The sequence below is a fragment of the Podarcis filfolensis genome (genome assembly GCF_964270895.1).
Source record: "Podarcis filfolensis genome assembly, chromosome: 8".
Taxonomy (NCBI): Eukaryota; Metazoa; Chordata; class Lepidosauria; order Squamata; family Lacertidae; genus Podarcis; species Podarcis filfolensis.
Window position 1 is genome coordinate 78,478,830 of NC_139611.1, and position 27,768 is coordinate 78,506,597.

Here is a 27,768-nt window from a genome sequence, read left to right on the forward strand (position 1 = left end):
GCGTGAGAGACAGCATGAACAAGAGCATGTCCCTGATGGCCGGGAACTGCAGAAGTCAAACTGGAGCAGGGAAGCCTTGTGTTCTTTAAAGTTGAGGCTCCTTGAGTTGAGGTACCTCAGTTGCCGGAGGTTGGCCCAGATGCCCCTCAGAGGTCCTTTCCAAATCTATGAATCTGTGATCGTCCCACAGTCGTATTCTCAAACTCTGCTTCCAACTCCACACCGCAGGTTTCTCTCCTCCTCCGGACTTCTGAAGACAGCAAAACAGCTGATGTATAGATGTAATTAGGGATAATAAAGCATGTAATTTATTTATCTTTTAAAAAGTGTCCCCAGATTCATTGAAACAAATCTGGTAACCATATTTTAGGTGTTGTTTTTAAAAGTCTGGAATGGATTAATCGATTTTGCATTACTTTCTATGGGAAAGCACACCTTGGTTTTGGAACGCCAGCTGTTCCAGAACCCTGTTGTTGCAATGGCCAACTAGATGCCTGTGCAAAGCCTCAAAGCAGGACTGGACGGGAACACCACTCTCCCCACTTGTGATTCCCAGCAGCTGATATTCAAAGGAATACTGTGAGCGAATTCCAGAGTTTAACCACCTGCTATTTCAAGCAGCACTTTCTTCCATCTGTCTGGAATCCTCCAACATTCAGTTTCATTGGCGCCTCACAGATTCTAGCGTTATGAGAAAGGAATGCAAACCTTTATTAATTTCTAAAATATTTTTAGAACCCACCTTATTTCTCTGATTATAAATTGCTTTAAACTGTTCTGAATGTTATGCTTTAATCCCACAATCCATCATGAGACTTTAAGGTGAGAAGCAAGTAGTCAATAACAACAGCAGGAATTTCCAGGGGTAGTGGGGGCTTTGATCACCACCATCTGTCCATCGCTGCGGCTGGAGACTTGATCTGGAATCTGACCTGCAGAAGTCATAGAATCATAAAGCTGGAAGGGACCCTCAATGGACACCTAGTCTGACAAGTCAGGTGATAACTGCTCATTTGACAAAGCTAGACATGACCCCAGGAAGGTGTACCTGGGTCAGAAAGTACGGTGGCAGTGCACAGGTGAAGACTTTCTTGTTCCAATGGGCTTTTGGGAACTGACTACTTTAAAGGAAGAGCTGGTGCCATGATGTTTTTATTGCAATCATTGGCATGGTTTTAATAGGGGGTGGGTGGGTGTTGTTTTAACTCTACCAATGTTTCACAGGTGCAAAAATGTTGATGAGCTCGCCAAGTTTGATGGGGTTTTTAACTCTCCTTAGGATGATGAAAATCAGAGCAGACTTTAAAGAGCTCCTATATCAGGAATGAGAAGCTGTGGTCCTCTAGGCCAGTGTTTCCCAACCTTGGGTCTGCAGCTGTTGAATTACAAAAGCACAAGCAGTCTCTCTCTCTCTCTCTCTCTCTCTCTCTCTCTCTGTCTCAGATAATAGAAGCTAGATTAGTAGGGATGTGAAATTGAGGCTGGCACAGATTAGGAGGGACGTGTCCTTGGAGTACTTGGAAGGGGGAAGATATTTAATTTGTTTTCAGCACTGTGCTTTACATTATGGTATAGCACAATTAGAATTCTAGCAATTTATGACACTGTCCTGAATCCGTTGTTCCTGGGTGCTGGCAAAGTGCTCCTTGACATCATCTGTAAATTCCTCCAACGAAGCCTCTCCATGCATCAGTTCCTTGTTCAGCCCAGTGCTGTTCTCAAACTCCTTCCTGGCTCTTCAGCTCTCTAGAATGAAGAAGACACTCCTGATCTCCTGCCTCCTCTTCACCCTTCTTCGTCCACCACATGTGCTGGAATGTGCCTTCTCTTTCTTTACATTTCCAACATACATTAGAAGCAGTTCTATACATCTTTGCTAATTTTATTGGTGTTAAATACCAAATAGAATTGATGCTTTTGAATTATGGTGCTGGAGGAGACTCTTGAGAGTCCCATGGACTGCAAGAAGATCAAACCTATCCATTCTTAAGGAAATCAGCCCTGAGTGCTCACTGGAAGGACAGATCCTGAAGCTGAGACTCCAATACTTTGGCCACCTCATGAGAAGAGAAGACTCCATGGAAAAGACCCTGATGTTGGGAAAGATGGAGGGCACAAGGAGAAGGGGACAGCAGAGGACGAGATGGTTGGACAGTGTTCTCAAAGCTACAAACATGAGTCTGACCAAACTGCGGGAGGCAGTGGAAGACAGGAGTGCCTGGCATGCTCTGGTCCATGGGGTCATGAAGAGTTGGACACGACTAAACGACTAAACAACAACAACCATCTATACATCATTTTCATATAATTTTCCTTCAATAAACAGCACACTGTAAATTTCAGGTTTTCTTTCCATAGTTTTCCCCATGACTCAAGTTAAATATTGTGCCCTATATCTTGTGCCCATTTTATCATTACTGTCAACGAAGCTCAGATGCTGACAGAAGAAGAAGAAGCAGGCATAGAGAGAGAACAGTTAACAGTGGAGGACAGAGAGGAGGGGGAGAGCAGATGTAATCTGAGCTCTGAGACAAAAGACAGGGCCAGAGTGACAGGCTGATATGTGAGAGCTCCAGTAGTGAGTCAAACATTGGCATACAGGAAGCATTCTCTCCCAAATCTCATAGGATCTCAAAAGTGGCCGAGACGCGCAAAAGATGCTGGAAGAGAAGGTGGGGGCTTCCGTGCTGGGGAAGGGGGAGGAGCTTAGTCCGGGCAACTCCATCTTCTAGAGAGGACGATGAGGAGAGGAGCTCCGTCCTAGTTTGTTGTTTTAGCAATAAATTTGAAATAATTAACAGCCAGAGTAATTTCGCGTTTGTGAGAGAGACGAAGCCATAACAATTACTGATTTAACTTCTTCATCCTTCGTATGCCATTCTAGCAACAATTTATACATTCTAGACAGTAACTTCTCCTTATTTCCCAATAATTCCTTTTCAAACCTTGAATATTCTGTACTAAATCCTCTTTTCTTATCTGCTTTAAACACTTCAATTGATCATACTGCAACAAATCTGTGACTAACTGTCTTATATCTTCCATGGGGTTTTCTTTTCCAACAATTTTTTATATTTTTCCTATACACCATAGATTGCTTTTCTTATTACATGATTCAAAAAACCTGTATGTACTTTGGTCTTTTCACACCACAAATATGCATGCCATCCGAATCTGTTATCATGACCCCCAAGGTCTAATATCTCTGTATTTTTTAGAATTATCCATTCCTTTAGCCAGCAGAGACAAGACACCTCATAATACAATTTTAAATCTGGCAAGGAGAAGCCCCCTCTTTCTTTATCATCTGTTAATAATTTATATTTAATCCTTGGTTTCTTCCCCTGCCAGATAAATTTAGTTATATCTTTTAGCCATTGTTTGAAGTGTCCATCCCCACTGGACACAGGTATTGTCTGAAACAAAACTGAATGTATTCTTGGCAATACATTCATCTTTATAACAGAAATTCTTCCCCCAAGTGATAAATTTATTCTTCCCCAAATTTCCAAGTTCTTTATCTCTTTCCAATTTGTTTCATAATTATCCTTAAATATATTTACGTTTTTAACAGTTAGCCATACACCCAAATATTTCACCTTTCTTCAATTGTTAGTTGTGTTGCTAGTTGTAATTCATTTATATTTTCTTCAGTCATATTTTTTACCAATAATTTCATTTTATTTTTATTTAACTTAAATCCCGCTACCCGTCCAAACTCATACATTTTGTTGAGTACCCTTGGTATGTTCACCAATGGATTCCAGAGCTACCATTTCCATGAATTCTGGGAAGAGGGGTTGATAGTTAAACCACTCTGAGAATTAGGCTTAGCCAAGCAAGGATAGTTAATGATACTCTGCTGAGCAAGACGAGCTCTTGTGACTCACAAAGCTTAGGCAGCTTGTAATCAGGCCCAGGATACTGCTGTCACCCCCAAAGCCAGACCAAGGTTGGGAGTTTGTAATCCACAATCCTAGTTCTCCATCACTTTAACTTGAACTAAGAACTAGACCATAGAGTTCCACTCAAACCCGAAGTGCAGCTGAAAGAAAAGACTGCTGTGTTAGCAGGTCTAGGGTGCCCCAGGGTGGCGGACAGCTGCCAGGAACATACTGGTGACAGTCAGTTGCATATGAAAATAAAGCATCCTTTATTTCCCTCATGGCTGGGCCAGCTCTATATTAGAGGAAAGTGTGCATAGAAGTGCATCTATTAGTGAAGAATAATTTACAAAATACAATTAAGTGGGGAATCCTAAACATAAGGAACCAGTTTCAAGCAGGCCTTCATAAGAAGTTGGCATAAAGTACGCCAGTTCCAAACTGCATTTAGTTGGAGCAGATTAGGGAGGAAGGACATGAAAATGAAGATTTCAAGATTCTTGGAGTCTTCTTCTCTAAAAAGCTGGCGTTGGCATTGCCAAGACTGCCAAATAATCATGCTGGAGTGGAGGGTTCTTTCCCTTGGGGTATTTCCAGAGTGTCACTATTTTCAGTTGGGATTGAATCACACACTGCCAAATTCAGGTTGTACAATTAAGGCTGATCTGGAGCTCATGTACAACCAACCCACTTACAAAGAACAAAACAAAACAGGAAATGCACTGCAAAGTGTGACATAGCAATTGCTTTGCACAATGTTTTTTAACTTCCCCACAAACAAATCAAAATAAATGCTCAGTCAATAGCCAATGTTGTCTAACCTCCCTGCAAACATTCTGCAACCAAATGAGAGTGGATGCTCAAGCAAGTTGCCTGGAAGCTGCCCTAGTGCAAGCATTGTTAGTATTTTCCACTGCCACTATTGCAGAGGGTCACGTGATCCAATGATTTCATTTCTTATCACTGTGTGTGTGAGCGGAAGTCAAGCCAACAAACTTCCGTTTTTGCTCTCTGCCCAGCTAAGGGCTAGAGGGGATGTGTGAGAAGGAGCTCACACAAAATGCCATGTTTCTTTTGTTTCTTTTGCTGTAAATAATAAAATACTTGATGCCACAGTTCCTGCACCATTTTGCTTTTGCTGGCTCTGCTACTACACTTTATATTGTGCACATGTCTTTTGGATGTGTGCCGATGCTTTCTACGGGACTCCAGCAAGAGTCACCTCCCATCAAGCATGTCCAAAGTCCGGCCAGCGGACCAACTGCAACCCGTGTTCCAGTTTAAAATGGCCCATGCAGGCTGGCAAGAGGGGAGGCTTCACTTGCCATGCGTGCGTGTCCTGTCTGAGCTGATTCTGGTGTGAGGACCAAGGGCAGGCAGGCAGGCAGGCAGGCAAGCCAGGGACGTCTTTACCATTGGGCATAGTGGCGCGGCGAGCCAGGGCGCCAAGCAGTGTAGGGCACCAGGTGGAGAGTCCAGGGAGAATCCGGGGAGGGGAGAGCAGGGAGGTAAGTGAGGCAGAGCAGGGGCTTGGTGGCTGCGCGCCTCCAGTGTCCATCGGAGGCAGGAGGCTCTGGGTGCTTTCCCGCAATCCAGAGCTCTCTCCGCTGGCTCCGAGACACACCACCTCCTCAGCTGTGTAGTGTGTGCTTGCATCCCAAGTTCTGCGCATAATAAACGTGACTCTACCACCGCTCCTCCTGTCCACTCTACCTCGAAAGATCCCCGTGCTCGAGGCTACATGCTGCAACTGCTGCCCCCAGCGCCCCTCTCTCCTTCCCTAGCTTCTCCACCGCCTTGCTCGGAGCCTGCCTCCTCCCGCTGCCCACACCACCTCTGCACTCCTTCTCCTTCACATGAAACTCATTTCCTTCCCCTGCCCAATCCCTTCCCAGTCAGGCTCTCTCCTCCCCCCCCCCCCACTTCCTCCCAAAGTAAGGATGGCGAGACTGCGACTGAGTGAGCGCGCTTCTCTGCTGCGGCGACGCAGATGGCCCAGGTCGCTTCGCCTGTCCCTGCCCGGACGAGACCCCCACCTGCCTCCCCCATCGCGCCCGGCTGCCCAGCACCACACCAAGATCCTGTTAGTTTCTGTTTGCCACTGAGCAGCTGCTTAGAGTCACAGGACTCTGTTTACATTCCAGACATATTCCATACTATTGGAAGTCTTACGGGAGACGGGAGACAGGATGTGACGTTAGTGGTTTCCTGTTTCCTTTGTTCCTTTGTTTCAGTTGCTCTCTGCTTTCATAGAGAGAGGATGTGTTTTTTGTCTGCGTAGCTTAGTAATAAAACTCTTTGCAATGTAGCCCAAACCTCTCGTCTCTTTCCTGTGCTGGAAACTCTGCTGAAGAATGTGCCTGAGGCCTTATCAAAGGCTCAGGTTGTTAAACACGTCGGGAAGCGATTCCGCAGCACAGGGCAGCAGTGTGAGGGCAGTAGCAGCCTTTCCTAAAAAAGGTAAACAACTTTGGGGTTCCCCCCCTTAAAAAACGTCAACAATTCTGGGAAACAAGGGGGGCACTGGAGGGATCTTTGCACCACGGCACCAGATATGCTTAAGACGGCCCTGCCCTAGCCTGCGTTTTGTCTCCAGCGTGTGTGCAAAATTCCCAGCACTGGGTAATCAGCAACCAATCATGCCATCTTCTCTCCTTTGAGCCAAGTTGGCTGTGCACGAGAAAGTCGAGGGGTGGCAGAGGAGAAATGACACCACCCAAAAGAAACACACACCTGTGGCTGCCAAGTCGAGCGCTCCCCTGGATGGTATCCCTTGCTGCAGGTGGCAGCAGCAGGAGACAAGAATTGGAGGGGTGGGGAGGGGGAGGAGGGGGGGAATGGGCGGCTTCTCTCTTCTCGATCCACTTGGTTCGTTTCTTACGGGGGGGGAAGAACCCTGAGAAAATATGCTGGAGACGAGAAAAGTTAAGATGCCTCTGTTTAAGCGAGTGGGGATAGTTCCGTCTTCTGCCCAGATTTTCACCCTGCAGGCACATTTACACAAGAAAGGGCCCTGAGATACGCCTTTGAGTTGGGATGTCTCTTTTTTATGGATCGCTGGTGAAGTAGAGAGGAAATGCAAGAGAGCAACTTTAGAATCAATAGCATGTTGTTTGGTTTTTGTTTAGCAACAAGGTGCTTTCATTTGACTTGCAGGGTTCGTTAGAAATTAGGCAGTTGTGAATAATCCCCTGGAATGATTGCTACCATCAGCACAAATTGCATATTCTCTTATGCATGCATGTTTCAGTTGTTCAAAAATTATCAAGAGTACCCTTCACAACAGACCTGCGAAGTAGGTTAGGATTTGTCCCAGCCTACTTCACAGGACTGTTGTGAAAGGTACAACAGTACAAATTTTGAACACTAGAACCATGCATATTTAAGGGAATGTGTAATTTTGCAGGTGGGACAGGGAACTAGGACTAATGGAATGGCTTGCTTGATGACATAGTGTGAACACGACATGTATACCTGGTGTTATGTTCCTGTTAATATTTTTTGAACTTAAAAGTTGACAGACAACCTTTATTACAGTGGTGCCTCAGGTTACATACGCTTCAGGTTACATACGCTTCAGGTTACAGACTCTGCTAACCCAGAAATAGTGCTTCAGGTTAAGAACTTTGCTTCAGGATGAGAACAGAAATCATGCTCCGGCGGCGCAGCAGCAGCGGGAGGCGCCATTAGCTAAAGTGGTGCTTCAGGTTAAGAACAATTTCAGGTTAAGAACAGACCTCCGGAACAAATTAAGTACTTAACCTGAGGTACCACTGTACCAATAATATGTAATGTACTTTACAGTGTTCCTGACATATATTTCAGCTTCCTGGATATATTTTTTTCATCTGGCCTTCAGATATGAAAGGCAGAGTGATTTGTCATCCATGTGACGAAATGAAAAGTATGCCGTTCGCAATGAACTTTGCATAAAATAGTTAATTTGCATTTAATTTTAATGGTTCAAAGAATGTCAGGCAAAATGGTCAGCCCTCATGCATATTCACTTCATCAGATCTGGCCCTCTTTGAAAAAAGTTTGTGGACACCCCTGCCCTAAAGATTTGGAGATCCTTGGTTCTTTTGGAGGAAGGGTCTGGGGGGGGGGGGTGCTGGAGCAAGAGAACAGAGCCAGGACTCCTCTAACAGAGGTGGAAAAAATGGGTTTCAGAAGATCAGGAAGTGAGAGCCAAAACTCCTACATCCTTTCTTTCCAACTTGGGAGGTTGCAGAGTCAGGATAGAAACATTTCTATCTGCCTGCTGTGTTTTTAGCTGGGTATCACTGCTAGCAAGGCTGCCAGGCACACAAGCTGAAATGCATAAAATACTTCCAGCCAGAATAATAAACCAAGTTGGTTTCTTATGGTGCTACAGCACCCTCTGGTGAATGTCTTGGGAGGGTTCTGAAAAACAGCATCATGATTCCCAAATTCTCTATGGATGGTTGTGCTGAAAAAACTAAGCACATTTTAATTTAAAAATGTGATCTTGTGAAATGGGCTTGATTAAAATGAATTGGATGGAGCTGAGGCATTATTTTAAAATTGTGTGCAACTGTCAGCGATGTTAAGAATTAGCACAGGCTCATTGTCTTCTGCTCTGAGATCCCATAAATATCGTAACTAAATCAACCTGTCTGAATGGGGCCAGAGTCAGTTTCTCTCAGGGACCCGGTTGTTATTACCTACTTATTTCCTCTCACTTTTTTATTTTCTTAGTGCTGCTTGGCCTTTTCATTTTTATTTTTATTTTATAATTTTTATTGAATGATTTTATGTTACAAAAAAAAAATACAGCCATACTACCACTAAATATAATTAAGAAATAAAAATTACATACATCAATATTTAGTTTGTTATTTGTTATTTACTGTCTTATTTCCTCCCAAACATTCCATACAAAAACACACATATGTGCAGACACCCACACACCCACACCCACACACAAAATGATAATAATGAAAGTAAATATTTTTTCCCCTTTTATCTTCCAAAATCTTTTCTTCAACTTTGACTTCCTGTCAAGTCCCTTTGCATATATTTTATCTTGCAATCGAATGTACACAAAACAATAAACCTTTCTATATAAATTTTCTAATACATTCTAAAAACATAATAAATCCTTAATTGTTGTCCACCTCCTTTTAGTTCCTTTATCACTCGAATGCTAACACAGAGTCAAAACTATTATTGTATTTCTGAACATATATTCTATAACCATCCCATTTTCCCACAAATTTTTGCTTTGAGTTTCATCTGAGTTTACTTGTCAGTTGAGCCGTCTCCACCAATTCCTGTAATTTGATTTGCCAATCTGTTATTTTTGGAGCCTCGTGATCTTTCCATCCCTTGGCCACAAGTATATGAGCTGCTGAGGTTGCATACAATAATACCTCTCTTAGATTTTTTGGGATCTCTTTATCTAAAATACTTAATAGAAATGCCTCCGGTTTTTTAGTAAAAGTTTAGCTTGGCCTTTTCAAACACAACAAAAGAGAGAAAACCCATAATTAAACCTCTCTCTCTTCTCTGCCTCCACTCCACTCAGGAGGAGAAAGTAGCAGGAACGATTTAGAGGCTAATCCCCTAGCCCAGATTAAGGAAGTAATAAAATGAACATAACCTGCCACTTAGAAAGATATTTTGCTGATTGGAACTTACTTTTGTAGGTAAGCATTGCAAAAGGATCTTGTCCAAGGTATGAGTGGATAATTTATAGGATGTTTTAAGTGTAGCCAGCACTTTAATTCTGCTTTGAACTCATTCCACACACACACATGGAGAGATGGAGAAAGAGAGAGAGAGAGACAGAGAGAGAGAATGGAAATAGCGGGCAAGATGACTATGAAATCCAAGAGATATCACATGTGACAGTTCTTTGTAAAGCTTAAGTATATAGGGTGATCTGAATACACATTCAGAACTGGTAGCATAGTGGCAAATTCAGAAATGCAGGGTCCCTCCATGATAGTCATAGCCACGCCCACAGGGAACCAAGCAGAGGGCCTTCTCGGTAGTGGCGCCCACCATGCGGAACACCCTCCCACCAGATGTCAAAGAAATAAACAACTATCTGACTTTTAGAAGACATCTGAAGGTAGCCCTGTTTAGGGAAACTTTCAATATTTGATGAAATGTTGTATTTTAATATTTTGCTGGAAGGCACCCAGAGTGGCTAGGGAAACCCAGCCAGATGGGCGGGGTATAAATAATAAATTACTATTATTATTCTAAGATTATACAATAATCTTATGGAATAATAATAATTAGGAATGTATTACAATCAATGCAGATCTCCATGTGTTAGCTTTCAGCTAGATCTTCTCTTTTCTGTGCAGCTATCTGGGCAGATGGTTTGATACGCTCCAATATCATCTTTCAGAGTGACTTAAGTTGCGTTTTCCTTGAAATTCCATTGAACGTGACAAAATGTACATGTCATTGTCTTCAAACGGAAGCACCTTGCATTGTCAGTGTTATTAAACGCTTAGTTTTGGAGTGCACAGAACAACAACTTTTTCATACTTCCTACATACCTTCTCCAGAGTGACCCTTGGAGCCAACCCTCAGTGGCTGACGCACCTCTGGAAAGGCTTGAAGGATCGGAGATAAAAATGGATATAAAAACATTTGTTACAGAATGTCTTAATAAGCAACTCCCAACCCTTAAAATACCTCCAAGTGACGTAGATAAGAATATACAGGGTCCCCACCTGTCAATCATCTGTATAGCAACAACTGAGGGGTATTATAATTAAGACAGCATGATTGTTTTTGAAGAGGGAAGCTATGAGCACCTTTTGAGATTCTTCTGACCTGCCTGTAGAGGGACATAAAATCTTAATTTTTAATGACTGCTGCCTTTGAATAAGCCAAGAGAAGATAAAATGGGTGTGGGAGCCTTGTAGCAACAGTTAATGCACCTCAGTCACAGTCAACAGGCTTTTGGCATCAACAGAAGGATCCCAGCATAAATTTTTGACTTAGTAGGCTGCTCTATACTGAGTCAGACCTCTGCTCCTCCATCTCGCTCAGAGCTGTCAATACTGTTTGGCAATGGCTTTCCAGGGTTTCAGATAAAGATATTCCCCAGACCTATCTAGAGGTGCTGGGAACTGAACCTGGTACTGCCTGCATGCAAACTGTGTCCTTAACCACTGTGCCAAGGAACTTCCCCCACCCACAGACTTAACGAACTTTTTGGATCTGAAATCTGAAAAGCAAGGCCCACATATTGAAGGCGGGGGCAATTTCTGATAAATTCGTTGTTTTATACTCTTTGTAAACCACTTTGCGTTTCTATTACAATCAAGTGGAGTATAATTTTTGTGAGGTAATAAATTTAAGTGGGGGGGGAGGGGGAATTGTCGGAGGTATCTGACGTGTCCAACCAGGTATAGGGTCGTATATAAATTCAACAAATAATAATAACAACTGCCATGCCCATTGGAATTGCCATGTCACATGGCATAGCATCATTCTGAGGGGGGTTTCTGCAGAAAAAATGGTGTACCTTTCACCTAGGAAGCATGACATAATATGGCAAAGGACCCTCTGGGAAGAGAAAATGGCTCCTACTGAAAAGAGCTCTGCTGTTGCTGTTCTTACTTCAAGATGGCCGCTGGTTTGTCTTACATCCAGCTGGGTGGTGGGATGTTTAGCTGTAGTTGCCTCGGCTTCTTCTCCCTCTCACCCACAGCTTTGTTTTAGCTATAATTATATTTGTACACCACTTAGAGGTGGCAGTTCATAAATCTTTAAAGATTTTTTTTAAGGCTTACAAATCAATCACTATATAGTGGAACCTTGGTTCCTGAACTTAATCCATTCTGGGAGTCCATTTGATTCCTGAAACGGTTCAGGAACCAAGGCGCAGCTTCCAATTAGCCGCAGACCTTCCTGCAGCCAATGGGAAGCCGCGGAAGCCACACCGGACATTCAGCTTCCAAAGAACGGCCCAAAACCGGAACAATCACTTCCAGTTTTTGATCGTTCGGGAGCTGGAACGTTCAGCTCCCAAGGCATTCAGGAGCCAAGGTTCTGCTGTACAGCTTTGGGCAAATGTTGGCAATGCTGTTCTCTATGCCTTTGAGACCCATGAGGTGTCTCAATGTGTCTTTGACACCTGTGAGGTGTATTTTCAGGGCCCACCTTACTCCTGTGTAATTTTTCGGTTATGAATTTTCTGAATTTCACACTGTTAGTTGTTTAAATTTCTATGTTGCTTCACCTGGCTTTGACCCTTCCCCACAACAGCCTCACCTTCTCCACAGCTCAAAGAAACACCATGCAAGAGAATGTTGGCCATTTGCTGCTTCATTGTAGAAAATCCAGCCAATCCAATGGAACAGACAGGAAATAGCTTCCCTCCAAGAACTTTATTAATTATGACATAGGCAGCAATCGGTTTTCGCAAATGTCAGCCAAATGTCACGTTCCAGCAGGTGAACAGAGAAGAAGAAGAGGAGAAGAAGGGTTTGGACTTGATATCCTGCCTCTCACTCCCCTTAAGGAGTCTCAAAGCGGCTAACAATCTCCTTTCCCTTCCTCCCCCACAACAAACACTCTGTGAGGTGAGTGGGGCTGAGAGACTTCAAAGAAGTGTGACTAGCCCAAGGTCACCCAGCAGCTGCATGTGGAGGAGCGGGGAAGCGAACCCGGTTCACCAGATTAAGAGTCTACCGCTCCTAACCACTACACCACACTGGGCAATCATGGCTGCCCCACAGGAGAGGCGGGGAAGCAGCAGCTCCAAAGGAAGTAGGGAACAACTCTTAGTCCATTCCCAGAAAAGCAGAATGACGTATTCAGATCTGTAAGAACGAGTGGAGCAGTGGCCAACCTGTGGTTCCAACATCATCATGGGTGGCACAATTCCCATCATCCCTCACAACCGGCCATGCTGGCTGGGGCTGCTGGGAGTTGGAGTTCAACAACATCTGGAGGACCACAGGCTTCCAGATCACTGCACAAGAGGAGCCTCAGGCCCAGGGACCAAATGCAGCCCTTTGGGCCTCTTTGCCTGGCCCTTGGGATTCACCCTAGACCTTTCCCTAGCCACACCCCTCAGTGGCCTTGGTTCACCTCCAACTTGAATGTTATGGCCTGGCTGGAATATGCCCTTATACTAACACCAGCTCCCTCAGCGTGAAAGCGAGATGAGCACAACCCCATAGTCGCCTTTGACTGGACTTAACTGTCCAGGGGTCCTTAACCTCTCAGAATGACTCTTGCTTGTCTGAATGGACAACAGAGAAGGCTGTGCAATTGTACATTGAAACTACCCTTCCATACAATGGCAATGTCAAAAGAGATTCTGTAGAGCACAACAAGCAATTAACACACCGTTCATCCAAAGTGGGGGGGTGCATTAACTTCCAACTGGTGCAGAATTAAACTGTCTCACAGAATGTGAGCTTTCTTGTTTTATTTGTATTCTGCAATGCTTTTGGGAGGCTGGTGTATCAGGAAATACACACTGGCTCTGCAGGTTTGAGAGGCTATTGGGGCGGAAATTGTTTGCTATGTTTCCAGTAGATGCACAGCCTTTCAAAACAGATTAACTTAGGCCAATAAATTTACCATATGACAGGCTGAGAAGCCATTCTAGTGAGTGGTGGTTTTCCTTTCCTACAGACCATTTTCACTCGATGTAATACCAGGTGTAAGGAATCGGTGGCACTCCTGGTATGGCAAATATGAGGTATTATCCAACAACACCTGGTGGGTCATAGGTTCCTCATCCCTGATCAGTGCCCCACCATATACATAAAATGCACATTTGACAGATTTTTGAGAGAACAGAATCTGGCTGGTATTTCTTTTATTGCTTAAAAAAATTGAAAGTTAACACACATGTAACTTTGACATACACAGAGAAGGACAGCATTTCTGCAGCACTGAGTGTGATCTTTAAGCAAATGATGGGCTGTCAGTAGCAAGAGGGTTATATGGATTCTGTTCCTTCATTCCTGCATATCACACCCTTGTGCTGCAATAAATCTACCTTCTGTATAGCCATCCCTTTTTTAGTCATTGCTTTTTTAAAAAAATGCAAATATATATATATTTGTGTATATTCTGCTGATAGCTGAGTTTATGAAAAAGAAGCAAACAGATGCAAAAAAGTGTGCCTGATATATATATATATATATATATATATATATATATATATATATCCACCTGATTGGCCAATTTCTTTTATTTCCTTGTTACTAACATTTTGTCTGGGGGAAGGAGGGGCACAGAGCATGCACCACTTTTCTCATGGGAATCTAGTACTAAGTGGAATCTAACCCACTTTTATAGCTTTGCACTTTGTTGGCTGCACATATTGGTTTTCAATATTTGCCCCACCCAGTGATGCCATCAGGGCAAGACATTTGGGGAAGAAGCCCGGGGCCTCATGCAGTAAAATGAGCAGCAGGGTCCCCAAACACAGTAGAATTGACTGACTTTAAAATGTGGTGAGTGAAATGATACACATTTCCATTAAATCCAAAGTCTATACCTAACTGAACCAACCAGAGATTCTACCCTTCCTCCAAAGGTTTCTCAAGAGGCCCTTTTCCCCTTCATGTTATTGGTATAGCAACTCTGAGAGCAAGTGACTGGCCCAAAGTCACATTGTGAGTTCCATGGCTGTGCAGGGATTTGAACCCAGGTCTCATAAGAAAAGCCCCTGCTGGGTCAGGACAAGGGGTCATCTACTCCAGTGTCCTTTTCTCACAGTGGCCAGTCAGGTGCCTATGGGTAACCTTGGTCCATGTCCTATGTTCTGTTCATCACACTGGTGATGGCTCTGATATATGAGATGAGTTTGTTGACCTTCCGTAGGACTAAGGTCTCCCCCCCCCCAATAGTCATTAGCAATACACCCTACATACAGGGGATAGGTGGAGAAGGCCTGGATACAGTACAAAGCTCCTTCCTTCAAAGTGTGGTGGGCTTAGGTTGAAGTCAACATTAGAAGACGTTGTGGGGCTGTGAAGAGCTTTCTGACCGTACTCAGTCCATAGCATCAGTGAAAGATGTAGGGCAACATGCAGAAATATTCCGAGAGGGGAGATATAAGTAGGGGTGAGCAAATATGTCGGTTTCAGTTTCTCTTCATTTCTCATTTTTCCAGCCTTAAGTTCAGTTCTTCACATCAGTTCATTGCTGTTGTTTTTAAAAAGGCCTTGTGAAAATTCAGCTACATTTTATTGCATATTTCATCCAAATAGACCCCCGTTTGTCTGCAATTCTGCATAACGTACAAATTTTTGCAAAGCAATTTTCCCTTACATGATGCATTTTGACTGATGTTTTTACGAATAGGTGCATTTTATGCACATTTTACCTGAGCACATGTATTACACATTACTGGGCTGGAGAACTTCACTGCAAAATTCAGAGAAGTGCAAAAGCTCGCAGAATGGCTATGTTTGGGTGTGCTTATTGTTTTGGAATTTGCAAATCAAGTAGGTTCACCTCTAAATGCAAAATGGATTGAATTCTTCTCCCGTTCCTGGCTGGAATGGATGTCTGGGGTGGAGAACTGAAGGAAAACTTACAGGAGCAGAAGAAAAAGCAGGAGAGGACCAACAGAAGTTGTGGGAGGGAAGATATAAAAAGAATCAAGACCAACGGGCAAGAAAGAGTAACCCTGCCAGGACAGACAGGGCCAGACTATATTGGGAGGGGACTCCTGGTGCACTGCTGCACAGGTTGACCTTGACTTTGACATTGCGGCCAGCAACAAACAGCACTTCGGCTCCCATTTCGCACATGGTCTTGGTGGCGCATCCTGTGAAGGCAACCTGTTGGTGCTTGGATTCCTCTGTAACAAAGGACAGAAAAGTAGAGTTGCGGAATTGCCCGAGCAAAAAGGAGGGTGCAGATTTGTATAGAACTTCCATGTGCTAATTTATAGGTAATGCCTATTTAGAAATCATTCCTATGGCTATGTACATGCAACATTTTGTTCTAGAATCAATGGGGAGCAAGTTCTCTCTCTCCCCCCCCCAACCTGGTCAACACAATCTAGAGTTGTTGCATATTGCTTGCTCCTGAAAAGAGCTTCCTGAGAAACTGGTTTCATTCCAAAAATGAAAGCTTGCTGCAATTGGCTCTGTTGCCCCACGACGTGTATGTTTGAAAACAGACGTAGGCGGTCCCAGCAAATTGGAGGGGTATCCACACCTGCCCAATGGCACTGTGGGTGGGAGTATGCAAAGATTGCAAGGGGAGAGTTTTCGAACACATACCAAGTAACCACACCCACCTGCATGGAGAGCAGGATCTACACTCAACCTAGACTGAAAGCAGCATTTTGGGGATGAGCTTGAATGACCCTGTACTGAGAAAAACTGTATTTTTGCTCTACAAACAGCTAAGTGTGTACGCAGCCTCAAACTGAAATAGAAATACAATATCACTGTTGTGGGGTAAACTGTCCCCAGGTGACCTCTAGGTTCCACTCAGTCTGCTGTCCTGGTGCTAATTTTGTTGATGGGCAACTTCATGTGAGGCACAAGGAGCTCAGCGCAGTGCGGATACAGTGACAGCAGCAACACACCTACCCTGCGTTGAGCTCCCTCTCAGGAACCAGCAGCAACACTCAGCATTGGGAAGCCAGGTAAGCAACACTGCCCTGCCTTGTGTCACCCTGCCAACCAATTACTCTGCAATTAGGATGGAGCTAACCTTTCTGTCTGTCATCTAACCATGGGATACTGGGGTAGCCAATAGGGTGCCCTCCCAAGGTTGGACTCCAACTCCCAATAGCTCTTGCCATCGTGGCCATCAGTCAGAGATTATGGAAGTTGTAGACTACTGACATTTGGAGGCCATCGCATTGGCTGCCCCGATCTAGCCCAATACCGATTACCCCTCCAGTATTACTTCCCCACTTACCGTTTTTGGCAGTGGTGGCAAAGTGCATGCACTGTGTCAGAGTCCCAGTGCAGGCTAACTCCGTGTTGTTCAGACAAATATCAGAGCCAAAGACAAAGCAAGAATTGCAACGAATGCCGTTAGGCTGCTGTGACGCTTTTTGTACTGTGGGTGGAGGAGAGAAAAGGGATGTGATCTCCTGCCACGTTCAACATCTCTAAAATCTAGTTTCCTTACATATGATAAAGTAGAGGGAAGCCTTCCTCAAGCTCAGGATGTTTTGGACTACAATTCCCATCAGTTGCGCTGGCTAAGGCTCATACAGCCGATGGGAGTTGTGGTCCAAAACATCTGGAGGGTGCCATGTTGAGGAAGGATGGAGTTCATGGCACCCTTCTCCACACACAGAAACATTAGGTTTAATTAGGTTCTACACATATATAGGCCACACTTCATGAAAAGGTGCAGACAAAGCGTAAGACAGGGAGCCCTACAGTGCATGCATTAGTGTTGCCACAGTCAGTATGTTGTCAGTCTTAACATGTAAAACTGTGTTCTTGCCCAGTAACTCTTCAAAGCCAGTGAATTCCAGATTATGCCTAGTTCTGTCCACAATCCACATGGCTTTCAGATTTGGACACGTATATACTGCATTGCAAATACTTTCATATTTCCCTCAAAAAAATTTTTTAAAAAAATAATTATTTAGTAAAAAGCAATTGGAAGGGACCTTTGCCTTGCCCATGCTTTCACCATTTTGGTCAACATCTCTAAAGTTAACGTAAGAACATAAGAGGAGGCTGTTGGATCGGGCCTGTGGCCCATCGAGTCCAGCATCCTGTTCTCACAGTGGCCAAGCTATGGATTCGAGCACAATAACATTCTCTTCTCCTGTGGTTTCCAGCAACTGGTACTCAGAAGCATTGCTGCCTCCAACTGTGAAAGAGATAAAATCTTTTCTCCATCAACTTTCTCCATGCTATTTGTAAATGGAAAAGTCCCAAATGCTGCAACTGTTCTTCCCAGAGGAGTCATTCCATCCCCTTTATCATTTACCTTTTCTTAACCTCGTCCAATATACTTTTTGAGGTGGGACAAACATCTTTGGAATGGTTTTAGAGAACCTCCTTGTGGTTTTCTTTGCAAGGGTGTGCGCCTACATCTGGACCCTGAGCATGACCACATTCTACACAAAAGGACTCAAGATATTCATAGCCTAGAAGGCTTTCCAACTGTACTAGAACTCTGCTCCAAGGTTTAGTGAGCATACCGATTAAACCAGCCCCACACAGAAGTCCTGACCAGTTCCTTTTACACAAGACAACCCCAGTTCCTTACCAATTACTGTGTTGACATTACAGCGGTCGGCCCGGCAGCAACTGGAGTTCCAGCGCATGCGAAAATCGCCCGCCACCAGTCCATAGAACTTGTTACAGAGGCGATCGTCCGAGTTGCATTTCTTTTCATAAGTTGGGTTCTCTATGTCCTGGGACCCTAAGAATGGAAAAGTCTGTTAGACTGAGAAGCCATCCCCTTATCTGTGCATCTCCTTCTCTGAGGTAGAGAAGGATATAGCCCCTTACTGTAACAACTGGACATGGGGAAATAGTTGTGCGTGGTAGTTGATACTAGTCCTACTCAAAGTAGAGCCGTTGAAATCAATGGACATGGCTTAATCAGGTCCGTTAATTTCAGTAGGTGTGTTTTGAGTAGAATTTAGCTGGATGCAACCCAAAACTTTCTTTAAAAGGTGGGTCAGGAATCTTTGGACCTCCAGATGTTTCTGAACCACAACTCCCATCAGCCCCAGCAAGCATGGCCAATGACCAGGGGTGGTGGGGATTGTAGTTCAGCAGCAGCTGGAGGGCCTAAATTTCTTCACACCTGCTTCAAAGCCCCACAGATGTTCCTAAAGACCCTGCACATAATGGTACATTGCTGGAGCAGAGCAGAATCTCAGAATGTTTAACTTTAGACAATAAATACTGGGACTTCTCACCACTCGAGAAATTGGGGTGAGGATCATGATACATTTTAAAAACAGGAGAATCAGCCCATCTGCATGCTTAAATCAACAGAGGGACTAGATATAAACTTTAATGGTTTGTAGCTCTCAGAAGTCTGGCAGCAGAGAAAGGTTAAGGCGCAAACTCACAACCACCCTACCTGTGTCTTCATCCCGGGCAATGGTGATGCAGCTGTTGACTGTGTCAGTGCATTTTTGTGGGGTTGTACTGCAGTTGTAACCTTCAGTGCTGGTGCAGTTGAAGCAGTAGATAGCATCACCTGTGGAAGAACAGAGAGGGGAAAGTGCAGCCATTAGGGCTGAGGCTGACAGCAGAACCATTCAATCACATGCCAACTTCCCCCTGAACCAAAAACCATAAACCAGAAGTGAAACTCGGGGAGGGCTCAAGTTCATCTGAAAATCACACCCTCGCAAATCCCAAAGCCTTTCCTTTCTTAGATCCAAAATATATGGGAGATATTATATTAGATCAAACAGGGTCGTCTTAAGCAAATCCGGCACCGTGGTGCAAAGATCCCTCCGGCGCCCCCCCCCCCGGCCACTCCAAAACACGGGAGAGGGCGGTAGAAAATGTCCTCTGCCTCCCCCACCACCCTGATCCCCGGCTGTGGCGGTTATCAAGCAGGAAAACGTGCTGGTGGACATGCTCTCCAGAGTCTGGGCACCCGGGAAGGCTGCATGCCGCCTTTTGGCAGGAAGCAGAAGGAGGACAACTACCAGGAGCAGGGCTGTCTTTAGCAGATGCAGAGGCTTGGGAGGGAAGCAGCTTCCCTCCTAAGCCTCTGCGGGGATTGCTCTCCTCCTGTGAAAGCTTGGGAAGGAAGCTGCACGCCCGCCAGCCATATAGTTGGCGGGGCACAGCTGGTGGGCGTGCAGGGAAAGGGGAGATTGCCGGCAAAGCAGTGCAGCTCTTCCACTCACTAGAGCGACCCTGAGAGGCCAGCGCCCTGGCGCAACAAACCACTAACACCAATGGGAAAGACGGCTCTGAGATCAAATACATATGGGAGATATATATGGCACAATTATGTGATGGCTTTGAAATATGCACTTTTGACATATTCAGAAGCATTCTCTTTCACATTGTTTCACAGAACTGAAATTGACGTTCCAAACCATGCCTTCTCACCACAGAATACTTGGCTTCTCTCTCTTTCATGCTCTCTCTCTCTCTCTCTCTCACTCGGCTCCACACACCAGGATAAGCTTTATGTGCTGAATTTCTGCTCATTCATCCAGCTATTAAAGGATCATGAACTTTGGCAGAAGAAAGAAGTGTCCTCCCTTTTATTCTTTTTTGAAAAATAGGATATGCCTGAATGGATGACTTGTCAGAGAGGTTAATCACACTAATTAAGCAAGCACACACCCATTCCTTTGCTGTTCAGGAAACTGGGCCAAGCCCTGTACCAGACTGGCTCACCAGCCCCCATGGCTGAACCAAGGATTAGACGACTCATTCTGGATTGAAAAGTTCAAAGGACATGATGGCAGAAGGTCCCATGCAACCTTCTCTTCGTCTTTTACAGTGCTGTTCCTTTGCAGCATCTGAAGATGAAAAGAAGCTGTATTTGGTCAATATTAGTCCTTGTATAGATCAACTTGGGTTGCATATCTAATTCAGGGCCTGATCTGGTGCTTGGGATTGGCCCCATTCTGACCCAGGATGGGTTTTTGGAAGACGCCTGTGCGTGAATTTGTTTTATGTGTGAGGATCAGTGTGCGCTGACCAACGCACAGTCTTTGCAGTAAGGCTCTATTCCTTCTTCTTTTTTTCAAATACATTTTTATTAAATTTCCACTTTAAACAACAAACAATAAATTTCCACATTCATCTACTCAACTCCTTTTCCACCACTCTGCTGAGCAATGACTTCCCTCCCTCCCGGCCACAGGCTTTCTTTTTCAATCTACCGTATTTTTCGCTCTATAACACGCACCAGACCATAACACGCACATAGTTTTTAGAGGAGGAAAACAAGAAAAAAAATGTTCTAAACAAAACAGTGGATATATGATTTTTGTGGTTCATGCTGTGGCCACAGACATGTGATCTGACAGTGAGTTTGGAGTAGCCCAATGCAAAAATCCTGAGGATCCATGTGGATCCATGCTTTGTAACCACGTTTTAATTGGGGAAGGAAGGAAAAGCACTCAAGGGACAAGGAACACGCATAGGGTGTGTGGAGAAGGATGCTGCTAATAATGCAGGAGAGGAGTTTAAGGGGAGAAGGAACACGCGTGGGGTGTGTGGAGAAGGATGCTGCTAATAATGCAGAAGAGGGGTATAAGGAGAGAAGGCTCCTCTCCCCTCCTGCTTTGCTCCTTTAAAGAAGCAGGCTCTCTGTCCCTCTCTCCTCCCCACTCCGCAGCTCTTCTCCCGCTTTGCTGTTTCAAAGCGAGCCACGGAGGAGGGAAGGAAGGGGAACCATGGATCCTCTGCTCACGACTGCAGCAGATCCCCTCCGCCACCCGCAGGCATTCGCTCCATAACACGCACAGACATTTCCCCTTACTTTCTAGGAGGAAAAAAGTGAGTGTTATGGTGCAAAAAATACGGCAGATCTCACAGTTTCCTGTCCTTTCCAGAAATCTACATCGTAAGATTTATTTCAGTCCTGCTAATGTCTTCAAACTTCTACAGTTATTACTTATATAGTCAATAAATTTTCTCCAATCTCTTTGGAATTTTGTTTCTTCCTGGTTTTGGATCAGTTTTGCCAGTTCCGCATCATCTTCGTCTGCCACTCCTCCAACGTTGGTAACTCCTATAATTTCCAATTTTGGGCTAATAAAGTTCTCGCCGCAGTTGTTGCATACATAAATAATTTTGATTTGCCTTTCCAATTTCCTCTCCTATCAAGCCAAGCAGTAAGGCTCTATTCTGATGATATGAGTGTCACGATGACCAGTATTCTTATCTGCTGTAGCCTTCATCCGCCTTCACAGCCATTGTAACATGCCACTTGTTATCTTTCTCCTGTTCTGCCGTTGAGGACTTCTTGGATCATTCTTTGTCTAGCTCCTCCCTTTTGACCTTACCGCCTTGGGTGACCCTGTTGGGAGTATGAGACTCCTGACAGCTTCGCTCACATGGGCCATAGGAATGTGCAAGCCCACTCACCATGACAAGGTGATGATCGAGACCCGGGATAATCCACTGAATTCTGGGTCAACCTGAATCAGCTCGATTTGATTCAGGATCCTAGCTTTGGCCGGAGAACTTGCACAGCTCTAATATCAACATGGGAGCAAAGAGGCCTGCAAGAAGTAGCACTGCCCCCAAAGTTTCCTGCTCCTCCTATTCTCACACCTGCAAATGCAGGCTGGCCCTGAGGGATGGCAAGGAGCTTAGTGCTTTTAGCAGCTGCGTGGCAGGCCAAAATTCAACAGGTTCAGCCTTTTCTAGTTCAGAAATACAAACTGTGTGGGAAGCTTCACCCATTTACATTCTGCCTGTCAGACACTTTGTTACTTGTAAGGCCACTGATTTGGTTTTGGTGCCCTCCACTCCACCCGAATAAGAGGACGCCAATTTGCATCCTGCACAAATTTTATGCGAATCTGTGCCCTCTTTCGTAAGTGGACTGGAGGGCCCAACCTACATATGGTGTATTGGACCCACAGAAGTTTAGGCCACACAAAATCCAGTTGCCTTTAAGGAGCCGCAAGGTCAGTGTTGGCTCCAAGTTTTGGAGACTTCTTCAGCAAAAGACACACCGTGGAGGACTTCACAGGCTCTCAAATTTCAGCAGTGCCCTGTGTGGTGCTAAAATTCAGCATGCGCCCACCCCACTGCCTCTCGCATTCTACAGCATTGTTGTGGCACTCCCTGTAGCACCCAGTGTGGCCGAAAAAGTAATAACACCCTAAAACCACCTCTGACACCCACCCATGTGGCCTCCTTGCTGCAGGAAGTACAGAGGAGGTCTCTCACCAGTGAGGCCCGTTACTGAGGCATGGACCCTCAGCAATGCCTGACCATCAGCCACACTTGAGAGTCTTCATTGCATTTGCTGCAACAGCTTAACGCTGCTCCCCATTTAAACTCTGCTAAGGTGCAGCGTGACTTAGGCTGGGAGCAAAAAGTTTTGCTTCGGTGGAAAAGTCCATGAAGCCAGAGGCTGAAACATGGCAATCTTTGTACCTGCATGTGTATAGCAGATCTTATCTGTTCTTAGTTTTAGAAATTCTTCTACCCTGCAACTGAACCGGGATGGAGGTTAGAAAAAGAGCACGTAGAAAGCAAGGGAAAGTCTGCTCTTTACACAACAGGAAATGCACAGAGAGGTAAGAACAGGATAGGGTGCCACCATATATGCTCCATGTCATAAAAATAGTGGAGCCAGCACCACCACCATTGACTTCTATGTGAATTGAGCTGATTTGTGGCTGAAATGTCTATGCATAAGCCCTTGTTGGTCTGTCACCTTGAGGAAGGACCATAGCTCAGTGGTCAAGCAATTGTCACTGAGCTATGGCCCTTCCTCAAGGTTCAATTGAACCAAGGTTGCAGGTTCAATCCCTGGTATCTCCAGGCAGGGCTGGCAGAGAACCCTGTTTGAAATCCTGGTGAGCCTCTGCCAATGCTCTGACTCCTGTGTTAAGGTAGATTCCTTCCCAGGATGCAGGGAGGAAGAAGGGGGACCCTGCACACTAGCCATGCCCCAAATGCCTCCATCCCATCTGGTAGCGCTCTTGACGTTTGCCCATGAAGCAGGAAGATCTGGTGGGGGAATCTTTGGGAGCCTACAGACTGCCAATATTTTGCAGGAGATATGCAAACGCATGGGGTAACTATGCCCCTGAAAGACCAGGTGCACAGCTTGGGAGTCATTTTGGACTCACAGCTGTCCATGGAGGCACAGGTCAATTCTGTGACCAGGGCAGCTGTCTACCAGCTCCATCTAGTACGCAGGCTGAGACCCTATCTGCCCTCAGACTGTCTTGCCAGAATGGTGCATGCTCCCTTGGATTACTGCAATGCTCTCTATGTGGGGCTACCTTTGAAGGTGACCCAGAAACTAAAACTAATCCAGAATGTGGCAGCTAGACTGGTGACTGGGAGTGGCCGCCGAGACCACATAAGACCAGTCCTGAAAGACCTACATTGGCTTCCAGTATGTTTCCAAGCACAATTCAAAGTGTTGGTGCTGACCTTTAAAGCCCTAAACAACCTTGGCCCAGTATACCTGAAGGAGCATCTCCACCCCCATCATTCAGGTCCAGCACTGAGAGCAGCCCTGTTTAGGGAAGTTTTTTATGTTTGATGTTTAGACCCGAGCAATTGAAGAGGAATAAAGTGTTCTGTCACCCTAGCACAACAAATCCACTTTTAATCAATCCTACTCCACAGGGAAAGCTGGGAACTGTAGTTCAGGGAAGGAAATAGGGGTCCCCTTACAACACCCTTAACAAGCTACAACTCCCTGAATTATTTTGGGGAATCCACAACTGTTCAAAGTAGCATCATAGTGCTTTAAAATGTGTGGTATAAATGTGGCCATGGTCAAAGCATTGCATAAGCTTTGTGCAAGCAAATCAGGATGAAGGCAAAATAAATGGGTCATCTTAAAGGAGTCCTTTGCACATCCTGATAAATGTGCAATCCATCGTGCATACAGGAAATCCACCTTCAAACATCCCTGTTCAATGCACAAAGGTAACCTGCATTACCACACTTCTCCCACCATATGCTAAAGGTGAACACATTAATAAGGCCCTAGTGTTGGAAAGTTACCAGTCCCTCCTTCTGTGCCTTTAATAGCTCCTTGGTCTGCAGGCAATAGCAGCTGATAAGCCTTATCCCTTTGCCTTCAAAAGCCCCTGCTGGATTCTGTTGAGCACGTAGCTGTTAATGACACAGGAGCATGACACAGTGTATTCTCCCTGGTTAGTTGGCAACCCTCTCTCTTGAATCTTCACAATTTTTTAAAATGTTGGTGTGCCCCCCCCCATTCACTTAGAAATGAGATATCGTTTCTTGCAAACAAATGCTGAACAACTCTAAACCTAAGAATCCTGGGAACTGCAGTTTGTTACAGGTGCCAAGAGTTGCCAGGAGACCCCTATTCCCCTCGCAGAACTACAATTTCCAGAGTTTCCTGGAGAAAGGTTCTGATTGTTAAACTACTCTGAGTACTGTATTTCTGTGAGTGAAATAGGAGTCACCTCTACAATTCCCAGGATTCTTCGTGGCGAAGCAATGGCTGTTTAATGTGGCATGATACTGCTTTGAATGTGCAGTGCAGACGGGACCCCAATGTAACTTAAATAAAACAAGAATGGTTAAGTTCTTTTTTTGCAGCACCAGAGTGTTTAAAATGTTTCACAACTATTACCGTAATTGTCCTTAAAACACCCCCTGCATGGGAGGGCTGCCAGATTTTTCACCAGTGCTGCTCCTGTCCCTTTCAACAGTAGCCTGACATTGATAAATTAAACAAATGAAGTCTTTCCTACTTGTTTGGCTCCATGCCAGGAAATAAGCTCCACTTAGTAAATGTCTGCATGACAGGCTGTTACTACACCTTGCTGGCACATTTGCAAAGCTAAGCAGGGTCCGGTAGGGTTTCAGATTGGATGGGGGACTGCATGTGGAGATTCCTGCATTGCAGGGGGTTGGAACAAATGACCCACAAGGTCCCTGATGATTCTATAAGGCGTGGAAGAAAGCCAGATTTAAAAGATGGCAACCCTTTCTTTTTCTGTGGGTCATTATGCCCATACTGAAATGGAACTGAGAGCATGGACTCTTCCACACTCCTAGATAGCTTCCTGATGCCGAACTGTGTTGAGCCACAGCAGAGAATTACCACTGCTATCGCCCATTCTGTTCCATTCCCACAATCCTTCAAGCAGATTATTACCTTCACCCGCTAAGCTTGCATCAAAAGGACAGGGTCAAAGTACAACCTTTCTCAACTAGCGTTGCCAACTGGCCGGGGAAAACGACTCCGGCTTGCTCCTACACCTTCAGGGGGAGGTTCAACAGATGAAATCAGCAGGTGAAGCTCCCCACTCCCCACAAACATTCAACACCTTCTAATCACTAAAGGGGGAGCCAGTCCAAAAATAGGTGACCCTGGCCAGGCACTCGGTAGGCAAGTACAGCGCAGGCACACATTCTGAGAAACCAGAGATAGAAATCTGGAACCCACCTGCAGCTGTAACAGAAACTTGCATGATCAAATTGCATGCTACCGAACTCTTAACGGTGCCAGAGTCCTGCAATAGTCAACTTACCACCCAGAGAATTCACACTTGGAGGAAACTGGGGTCCTTTAATTTTGAGGGGCCAGTAGTAACCCCTTCACCGCTAGGGGAGGCACTCTGCAAAGATCAATCCGGACCGTGACTTACCTGTAGCCAACAGAGCCAACAGGAAGGAAAGAGCCAAGAGAGACATGGTGCCGCAAAGTGGAATCGGCTCTGCTTTCAGGAACCTGAGCCAGAAGCCACCTGTCCTCTGGGGAGTTTATACAGCTGGGACTGGGAGGGACAGGGTTGTGTTACTCCGAGGGCACAGAGCTGGGTTGAGCAACAGTGCGCTTTTGTGATGCCCTGGGCAAAACCAGCCTTGGCCTTTCAAGTTGTCAAGCTGCCCCTCCCATCTTTCCTCTTCACTTCCCTGAAGACTTCTCTCCTTTTAGATGCCAGCATCCAATGTAATTTCTGTAAATCGCACCTCCCTTCTTAAATCCTTTACAGCCACCCTCCTCCCCATAATGCGTCACTCTAAGGAGGTCACATTTACTATCTGCTTCCCCCTCCCTTCAAAAAGTCACAGATTAAAACAGAATGCATGCTTAATGCTTGTCCTTTACTGCATAATGCTGTTGTGTAACACCCAAGGAATGCCTTTTTCATTATTGTCTTATTAGACAAGCTGTTGCAAGTGAGTAGAAAGAAATATTCCTTCTGAGACTTTCCAAAATGAGTGCTGGTGTTTGCAGCAGTGCCACACTCTTGCACAAATCAGCGGGTCCCTGCAACAGCACAGCACCAAAAGATGGATGTCCCAATTTACACTAGAGGAATGTTGGAGAGTATGACATAGAGCGTGTTAGGGTTGCCTGCTTTTTTCAGCAGGCCTCTGTAGATGTGCCTCTAAAAGCAGCTTGGCATACAGACCTTAGCAGGAGCCATTGGGCTGCAATAGTTGTAGTTTTGTGATTTCTCTGCGCCGCTTGAGTTTGTTTGGCCCCTCTCATTTTCATTTTTAAAATATATATATATATATCTTTATTAATTTAAAATAAATACATTTATAAAAAAACAGATGTACATACAAGTAAACAAACATACAAACAAACAAACAAATAACAGAAAAATCAAACAAACCACCACACTATCTTATCATCATATATACTCCTGATACTGAACACAATTATATAACTTATAGAGAAGAAATTTAAAACTGACTTCCAATTAATCTCACTGTACTTTATCTATCCATTACTTTATACCGCACAGTTACATATTTCTTATATAATTTCTTTTTACCTCCCTACAAACTCATATTTATACAATACAGGGATCAGTCTAATTCTGCCAAGATGTTTCCTTTTATTCCATAGTTTTCTAAATATTCTTTAAAGATTCCCCAATCCTTATAGACTTTTTGTTTTGATTGGCCTCTTACTCCTCCTGTCGCTTTCGCTAGCTGCAGATATTCTACCATTAGGATTTGCCAATCTTCCATGTTGGGTATTATTGTGTTTTTCCAATTTCTTGCTACTAAAATTCTGGCTGCCATTATTCCGTACATGAACAATGTTCTTTTCGATTTCCCTATTTCTTATGGCAAAATGCTTAATAAAAATATTTCTGGCCTCTTTTTGAATGTTAATTTAAATAATTTTTTAAGTCCTTCATATATATTATTCCAAAAACCACAAATATCTGTACATTTCCGCCACATATGCAAATAAGACCCAATTTCTTTATTACATCTCCAACATATAGGTGATCTGTTCT

General features: G+C 44.6%; 1 protein-coding gene across 1 annotated transcript; it reads right to left on the reverse strand.

Annotated features, from left to right (window-relative positions):
* Window positions 1-14,092: 14,092 nt before the first annotated feature.
* On the reverse strand, window positions 14,093-26,537 carry LOC310769312 (protein RoBo-1-like). The gene is made up of 5 exons (XM_083628332.1): window positions 26,152-26,537; window positions 18,927-19,046; window positions 18,099-18,254; window positions 16,782-16,925; window positions 14,093-15,705 (listed from the first exon to the last, which is right to left on the reverse strand). Exons 1-5 carry the CDS (start codon window positions 26,195-26,197, stop codon window positions 15,503-15,505), a joined length of 669 nt encoding a protein of 222 aa, XP_083484458.1. The 5' UTR covers window positions 26,198-26,537; the 3' UTR covers window positions 14,093-15,502.
* Between the last annotated feature and the right edge of the window lie 1,231 nt (window positions 26,538-27,768).

What these genes read in the sequence shown, in the direction of transcription:
- LOC310769312 (XM_083628332.1), bottom strand. Translation starts at nt 26,197, where the DNA reads ATGTCTCTCTTGGCTCTTTCCTTCCTGTTGGCTCTGTTGGCTACAG. An exon ending in TAATGTCAACACAGTAATTG is followed by an intron (nt 16,926 to 18,098) that starts GTAAGGAACTGG and finishes CTCCACCCACAG; the next exon opens with TACAAAAAGCGTCACAGCAG. An exon ending in TGCCACCACTGCCAAAAACG is followed by an intron (nt 15,706 to 16,781) that starts GTAAGTGGGGAA and finishes CCTTTGTTACAG; the next exon opens with AGGAATCCAAGCACCAACAG.